This window comes from Bombus pascuorum, unplaced genomic scaffold, assembly GCF_905332965.1.
Source record: "Bombus pascuorum unplaced genomic scaffold, iyBomPasc1.1, whole genome shotgun sequence".
Taxonomy (NCBI): Eukaryota; Metazoa; Arthropoda; class Insecta; order Hymenoptera; family Apidae; genus Bombus; species Bombus pascuorum.
This window is the reverse complement of record NW_026869749.1, coordinates 580923-589905: the sequence shown is the minus strand read 5'-3', so window position 1 is coordinate 589905 and position 8983 is coordinate 580923. Positions and strand designations below refer to the sequence as shown.

General features: G+C 43.5%; 1 protein-coding gene across 1 annotated transcript; it reads right to left on the bottom strand.

Moving 5' to 3' along the window:
- Positions 1-5426: 5426 nt before the first annotated feature.
- On the bottom strand, positions 5427-8924 carry LOC132915877 (uncharacterized). Its single transcript, XM_060975642.1, has one exon. It carries the CDS (start codon positions 8922-8924, stop codon positions 5427-5429), a length of 3498 nt encoding a protein of 1165 aa, XP_060831625.1.
- Between the last annotated feature and the right edge of the window lie 59 nt (positions 8925-8983).

The following is an 8983-nucleotide window of genomic DNA, read 5'->3' as shown; positions in this document are numbered from 1 at the left end:
CGCTCATTTCGTTCCATTTTACACGCCGAATACAGTGCACGACAGATCCAACGTCGAAACAAGCCGTGGGGCTCGCAAAACGCGATCTTTCTTCGATTTTTGGCGAAAAATCGCTGTAATTTCCCTTCCGATGGAGATATTTCGACGTTTATACGCTCATTTTGTTCCATTTTACACGCCGAATACGGTGCATGACAGATCCAACGTCGAAACAAGCCCTGGGGCTCGCAAAACGCGATCTTTCGTCCATTTTTGGCGAAAAATCGCTGTAATTTCCGTCCCGATGGAGATATTTCGACGTTTAAACGCTCATTTTGTTCCATTTTACACGCCGAATACAGTGCACGACAGATCCAATGTCGAAACAAGCCGTGGGGCTCGCAAAACGCGATCTTTCGTCGATTTTAGGCGAAAAATCGCAGTAATTTCCGTCCCGATGGAGATATTTCGACGTTTAAACGCTCATTTTGTACCATTTTACACGCCGAATACAGTGCACGACAGATCCAACGTCGAAACAAGCCCTGGGGCTCGCAAAACGCGATCTTTCGTCGATTTTTGGCGAAAAATCGCTGTAATTTCCGTCCCGATGGAGATCACGTTATACGTTCTAAGGTAGGACTATATAACGTTATACGTTATAAGGTAATACTACATAACGTTATACCTTATTACGTAATAGTATATAACGTTATACGTTAGTTCGTAATACTATATGACGTTGTACGTTTTAATGTAATACTATATAACGTTATACTTTATTACCTAATAGTATGTAACGTTATACGTTATAAGGTAATACTAAATAACGCTATACGTTAGTACGTTAGAGTATGTAACGTGATACGTTATTACGTAGTAGTATATAACGTTATACGTTATAAGGTAATACTACATAACTTTTTTCGTTATTACGTAATAATATATAACGTTATACGTTATTACGAAATAGTATATACCGTTATACTATAGTACGTAATAGTATATGACGTTATACGTTGTAAGGTAATACTACATAACGTTATACTTTATCACGTAATAGTATATAACGTTATACGTTATAAGGTAATACTACATAACCTTATACGTTTGTACGTTAGAGTATGTAACGTGATACGTTATTACGTAGTAGTATATAACGTTATAAGTTATTACGTAATCGTATGTCGGGTTGATGGCAGGGGCGTATAATGAATCTTCACCAGTGTGGTTCATGGTTGTCGCACATATATTTATTACACAAGTATGGCTGATACAACATTGACGATCGGACGCGGTAGCTGGACGCTAATGACAATGGCCCTAGGTGCGATATAGCGAATCCACGGTCAACGGGATAACGAATATACTTTGCTTCAAAGTCTAAGTCGGACTCGACTTACTACTCGTGATACTAGGAACGCTTCATTGACTCTTAGCTAATCAGATTGCCAGAAAAGAATGACTTTCCGTCGCGACGACGCTGCAGAGGAAAACTATGATGGGTTGTGCCTAAGGGCACGAGATCATCGGATTCGTCAAAGAAAGCCTCCACCCGGAGGGTGTGGGAAATAGACGCTGCTGTTAATTGGTCAATTTCTATGTTGGCGTTTAGAACAGGATGCTAGCCGCCCTAGAGAGAGAGTTCCTAGCAGGCAACGTCGTACGTGACCAAATCAGGCTTTCCCATAACTTCCCGCAATAGGTGACAGATTTACAGGCTGATAGAATAAAGACTGTTTGTCGATCTGAAGGACTTTAGTTAACTAAGTCCTAAGATTTGTAACGATTCCTCAGGTTATCTGAACATAAACTGTAAATGATGCATCGGCATCTGGCGATCATCTGGCCCAAAGAATGGGGTCTGTGTGTGGCGAGCTGCGGGGCTGTTGGAATGTCTTATTGTCAAGTGTCTGTACTGCCAATTCTTTAAAGGAAAGCTATGTTACTTTTTATCTCTGTTAGGTGGAATGTTTATCCCGTGACCGTGGCTACGCTTGGCGACCGGTTGTCGCCTCGAGCCTAAACTCAATGTCTCAAGTTTCGAATGACTGTGTCTGGGTTATTTCGTAAATGCTACAGTATTGAGGCTTTTCCAAATAATTCCAATGGGGGGGCCCGGTGTCCTTTCATCTCCGACAAGTATATACCGTTATACGTTATAACGTAATAGTATATAACGTTACACGTTATAAGATAATACTACATAACTTTTTACGTTATTACGTAATAATATATAACGTTATACGTTAAGTACGTAATACTATATGACGTTGTAAGTTTTAATGTAATACTAAATATCGGTATACTTTATTACCTAATAGTATGTAACGTTATACGTTATAAGGTAATACTAAATAACGTTATACGTTAGTACGTTAGAGTATGTAACGTGATACGTTATTATGCAATAATATATAACGTCATACGTTATTACGTAATAGTATATAACGTTATACGTTGGTACGTAATAGTATATAACGTTATACGTTCTAAGGTAAGACTATATAACGTTATACGTTATAAGGTAATACTCGATAACTTTATATGCAATTACGTAATAGTATATAACGTTACACGTTAATACGTAATAGTATATAACGTTATACGTTATAAGGTAATACTACATAACGTTTTACGTCATAGCGTAATAGTATATAACGTGATACGTTATTACGTAATAGTACATAACGTTACACGTTATAAGACAATACTACATAACTGTATACGTTATTACGTAAAAATATATAACGTTATACGTTGGTACGTAATACTACATGACGTTGTACGTTTTAATGTAATACTACATAACGGTATACTTTATTACCTAATAGTATGTAACGTTATACGCTATAAGGTAATGCTACATAACTTTATATGCAATTACTTAATAGTATATAACGTTACACGTTAATACGTAATAGTATATAACGTGATACGTTATTACGTAATAGTACATAACGTTACACGTTATAAGCCAATACTACATAACTTTTTACGTTATTACGTAATGATATATAACGTTATACGTTAGTACGTAATACTATATGACGTTGTACGTTTTAATGTAATACTACATAACGGTATACCTTATTACCTAATAGTATGTAACGTTATACGTTATAAGGTAATACTACATAACCTTATACGTTTGTACGTTAGAGTATGTAACGTGACACGTTATTACGTAATAATATATAACGTTATACGTTATTACGTAATAATATATAACGTTATACGTTATATTGTAATACTACATAACTTTATATGCAATTACGTAATAGTATATAACGTTACACGTTAATACGTAATTGTATATGACGTTATACGTTATAAGGTAATACTACATAACGTTACACTTTATTACGTAATAGTATGTAACGTTATACGTTATAAGGTAATACTACATATCGTTTTGCGTTATAGCGTAATAGTATATAATGTTACACGTTAGTACGTAATAGTATCCAACGTGATACGTTATAACGTAATAGTATATAACGTTATACGTTATAAGATAATACTACATAGCGTTTTACATTATTACGTAATAGTATATAACGTTATACGTTATTACGTAATAGTATATAATGTTATACGTTGGTACGTAATCGTATATAACGTTATACGTTCTAAGGTAAGACTATATAACGTTATACGTTATAAGGTAATTGTTGCGACCGTTCGCGGAGAGACGCGATCGCGAGGAAACGCGTCAGCGAGAGTCGTAAATTCTCGCTACGATTCGGCTAATCGACGCCGCGAAATGGTCGCTCCCCGCGTTTCGTTTAGGATAACTGGGATGATTCAATGAATGCAACTTCTTCTACGGTTGTAGAATAAATATATATATTTATATCAGAGTAACACTTACAGTTTATATAAGATATCGGTTTAAACAGTGTCGGAAGTTACCACTAGAATGTTCGAGTTAGATCTTATACAATGTGATTAATTTGGACGCGACCGTACAGAGAGTTTTCGACTGCGACTGATCGGTTAGAATGTTAGATTGCGACTTTACGATGCTTCTCAGTGAGTTTGCTGGACTGAGCGATAGTTGTAGACGTATTGACTGATTTGAGGAAGAAGACGAACTGACTTGATCGTGACGATACTGTGTCGGAGGTGAGCTAAGGAAGGGCGTGTCTAACGCACGGAATCATCTGATTTGTTGATGACAGTTTTTGGTTGGAGAAGTGAGGGTAATAGAAATTGTTTCTATTGGTTAGTAAGACTATCGATGGACTAGGAAGGGTATTAGCCACCCTCGATGGAAAGTTGGGAGTAGGAGGCATCGCACGTTTGAACACTTAGCGTTCACGTGTTTTCCAGACGCTAACCAGAAACCTTAGAAAACGCTTTCGTGGAAAAGCCCTTGTTTGCGATGAAAGACTTTCGCCAGAGTTTTCTGAGATTTATAGTCAGGCTGCGAGTGTTTTCAAGAGTACGCGATAAGGGTGTGCGGGCATCTGGCTGCCATCCGTCCGCGATGTGAGGGCCGGCTCAGGTAGAGAGTCAGCCGACGTAACATCCTCCCCCCGTTGAGAGGGTACCGATCAAAATGATGTTATTGATTTGATGAGGTGGATCTCGCATTAGACCGCGTTGCTACTGATTAGGTCGGAGTCATCTGGTGTTGATCTGCTCGGTAGTGGTGCCATCCGCATGATGCCAGCTGAAGACAGTTGGATGGGGCATCCCTGTCCAAGAGCGATGACTCTGGATTTTGTGGCGGTTGCGATCCTTTTGCTCGTTGACATAAAGTGGTTTGCAGTGGTTGATTCCGAGGCTGATGAATTGATGCTGTTCCATTCGGAGAGTCCAGATTATATCTGGAAAAATAACATAGTTGTGATAATTTGACAAGTTTGTTGTTTATGTCCTGTTCGGGAGTCGTTGGAGTCTCGACCGTCGTGATCCTTGTGGTTGTACGGAAATTTGCGGTTGTGATTATCGACCCAGGAAGTGTCCTTGGATGATCGTGGACCGTCTCGGTCCTGGAATGTAGTGGACCAGCTTGATCCAAGAGGTAGCGTTGAACGGAACTCCAGTGTTGCTTGATGCTGATTCGTCTGACACGACGCGGGGTTTTGTAGTTGATTGGGAGGCTGGGCTCCCCCCGATGAGCCGCCCGAATCGCGTTCTCCCAGTGATGATCCTTGGTAGATAATGAACGTTGGGTGTCGCGGCGTTGGTTTGGATCCTAATGCCCCCTCGTCTCAACTGCTGATTGTCCGGATTCCTCGAAGTCAGGCTGGATTGGCAGTGGGACAAGTCTTTTGATGCCTCGATCCACGATGTTTTTCGCCGTTTGGATGGACCTTGATAACTCGTCCCAGAGGCCACTGCATAGAGGGCACATTGTCCTCTCTGAGGATGACGATTGCGCCTTCCTGGATGCTGTGCCCACCCTTGTTCCATTTGCTGCGGTTGCTCAATTCGTTCTAATATTCCTTATGCCAGCGATTCCAAAAATGTTGCCTGATCTGCTGAAGATGTTGCCATCTGGAGAGCCGATTGGAAAGGACGTCTCTGAAATCTCGCTCCCGTAAACTCATTAGTGAATCGCCGATGATGAAATGGCCGGGAGTGAGGACTAGGAGATCGTTCGGATCGGAGGATATCGGAGTTAACGGTCGTGAGTTGAGGATTGCCTCGATCTCAATAATGAGGGTGTTGAACTGTTCGAAGGTGAGTAACTCGTTGCCGATTACGCGTTTGAGATGACGTTTAAATGACTTTACCGCTGCTTCCCAGAGTCCGCCGAAGTGCGGGGTATGAGGGGGAATAAAATGCCATTCAATGTGCTTATCTGACAGAAATGAGGCCACCTTGGAATTATGATCGTCCGATCGTAGGAGTTCGTGAAGCTCACGTAATTCGTTGTTCGCGCCAACAAAGTTTGTGCCGTTGTCGGAATGGATGGTAGAGCAAAACCCGCGTCGAGCGATGAACCTTCGGAGTGTGGCGATGAAGGCCTCGCTAGTGAGATCGCCGACGAGTTCGATATGCACCGCCTTAACCGCTAAGCATACAAAGATGGCAACATATACCTTGACCTGGCGGCGGTTGCGATCTCTCCTATCCTTGATATGGAATGGTCCGCAGTAGTCGACGCCGACGTTCGTGAATGGGCGTGACTCGGTCACTCTCGCCTCAGGTAAATCACCCATAATGTAATCCACCGGCGGTGGATGAGCGCGGCAGCAACGGACGCAGCTCTTGATCGTATGCCAAACTTGACTTCGACCGTCGATGGGCCAGTATCTTCGTCGTACGGCGTACAGCGTAGCTTGTGTTCCTGCGTGCATGTGGACGTTGTGTGCATGATCGATAATGCGTGCTGTAACATATGACTTAGGCAAGATTATAGGATGTTTTTGAGGAAAAGGTATCAGTGAATGACTAAGTCGGCCGCCTACGCGTAAGATGCCTTCCTTATCTATGAACGGGTTGAGTCGCGTGAGCTTTCCTTTTATTGTTGCGTCTCGATCCTTCTGGAGCGCACGTATTTCTGCGGAAAAATAGATGCCTTGCAATAGTTTGATGATCTTGTTGTGGGCTGTATTTAATTCAGTTGCCGTTATGGGTGTAGTCGGATTATGCTTATGTTTCCAACGGAGACAGCGAGCGATGATCCTGATCAACTTAGGCCAAGATGAATACCTTTCTAGAAATTCATGATCGGCGGGGGTTGCGGACATACAGGTTGCTCGTTTTTGTTCCGGTAATTCCGTTTGTGGTGGCAGTGTACATGTCGGCCAGTGTTCTTCAGACAGTTGGAGCCATTCAGGACCGTGTTGCCAAATAGTCGGGCGTAGAAATTCCTCAGGTGTTTGTCCTCGCGAGATTAGATCCGCGGGATTGTCGTTGGTCGGAACATGGCGCCAATCGCGCGAACTAGTTCTAGTCTGGATTTCGGAGATTCGGTTGGCAACAAATGTTTTCAGTGTGTGAGGAGACGTGCTTATCCAGTGGAGGACGATGGTGGAGTCGGTCCAGTAGACGGCTCGAGACACATTGCGCGATAGAGCCTGCTGTATGGTAGACATCAGGGACGTAAGAAGAAGGGCTCCGCTCAATTCAAGCCGAGGAATGGTTTGGGACTTGAGCGGAGCTACCCTTGATTTTGCAGCTAAAAGCTGGACCTGCACGTGGCCGTCAGGATTAACGGTTCGTAGATAAACGCAAGCTCCGTATGCTTTCTCGCTTGCATCGCAGAAACCATGCATTTCGATTTCTTTTGCGGATCCGATTATTGCCTTGCGTTGGAACGAGATATTGTTCAGGAGCGCTAATTGGGAATAATAGCGGCTCCATTCGGAATGGAAATCTGCGGGAAGTGATTCATCCCAATCGACCTTCAGTGCCCAGACTCTCTGGAGTAACATTTTTGCTCGAACAATTACTGGCGCGAGCAGTCCTAAAGGATCATAAATCCTAGCGATTACGGAGCTGATCGATCGTTTGGTAACGTGAGGGATATTGGCCATGGCGGCGACCGAGTAAAGGATTGAATCATCGGAGGACCTCCAAAAAACTCCAAGTGTTTTTAATGGTTGGGACTCACCCAATTGTAGGTTTTGGTTTATGTCGTGGTCCGATAGTCCGTTGAGTAGTTCGCGGTTGTTGGATGCCCATTTTCTGATTTTCAGGCCGGCCAGTTGGAGAAGTTCGGTGAGTTCTGTTCGGATTGACAACGCCTCGCTCATCGTGTCAGCCCCGGTAAGGGCGTCGTCGACGTAGAAATCCTGCTGCAAGACTGACGAAGCTCGCGGAAATCGATGTCCTTCATCGTCTGCCAATTGTTTGAGACATCGGATAGCTAGGTAGGGTGCGGCCGACAGTCCGAACGTGATGGTGTTGAGTTGATAAGTTTCGATTTCACCGTTCGAATTGCGCCACAAAATTTTCTGATACTTACGATCTTCCGGGCGTACGAGAAATTGTCGATACATCTTCTCGATATCACCCGTGAGAACATACTGATGAGAGCGGAATCTCAAGAGAACATCGAACAAGTCCTCTTGTAACTTCGGTCCTGTGTGAAGGGTGTCGTTCAAAGAAACTCCGGTGGTGCTCGGTGCAGATCCGTCGAACACGCCGCGGAGCTTCGTAGATGTGCTCGAGTCCTTGATTACGCCGTGATGTGGCAGATAGTGTTCATCGGCTGATTGGTGATGTGATGCGATTGTCGTCATGTGCCCTAATTCCACGTATTCCTGAATTACCGCCCGATATGCTGCTTCGAATTTCTGATCTCGTTGGAATTGGCGCTGGAGAGAGGCGAGTCGTTTCATCGCCATTGTTTTAGTTGATCCGAGTGAGGAAAGTTTGTCGTTAAACGGGAGTGCGACGATGTATCGCCCTTCGCTGGTGCGTTGGACGTGCGCTTGAAAGTGTTCCTCGCATCGTCGATCCGCTTCTGACACGTGTTTTGTTTGTGGTCCCTCGTCGAGTTCCCAAAAGCGAGTAAGATCCGTTTCAAGATCTGCCGTGAAGGTGTGAAATGCCCTGGCCGCTGACGGGAAGACCGGGCTCCCCCCGATGACCCACCCGAAGTGTGTTTTTTGTAAACGGAGGTCGGGGCCTGTTGGCGGATTAAGGTTGATTTGGCCGACACATAGTGATGCAATGGTGGGCCCTGAGCTCAGCAAAATATCGATTGGGGATGGTACATGGAATGTTGGATCGGCAAGATGGATATTCTTGGGTATTGGGATTGTTGATCGGTCTATGGGTTGATCCGGGATGGATGTCGAAATTGTTGGTACGATGAGAAATGTTAAGGTGCGTTGGTAGGTTCCGTTAGTGGATGTGATCGTGGCTGTAATAAAACGATTTGACGTCGTTGATAAAACATCGAGGGCTTTGATTGAGATGGAACACTTCTGTTGCGGAAGTCCTAAAGAGTTTGCAAGACGTTCGGTAATGAAATTCATACTAGCACCGGTGTCTAACAATGCTCGGCAGCGAACTGGTTGAGCTCTATCGTTTAATA

Bases quoted from the DNA above. Each gene is read 5' to 3' on its own strand.
- LOC132915877 (XM_060975642.1), bottom strand. From the start codon at position 8,924: ATGAATTTCATTACCGAACGTCTTGCAAACTCTTTAGGACTTCCGCAA.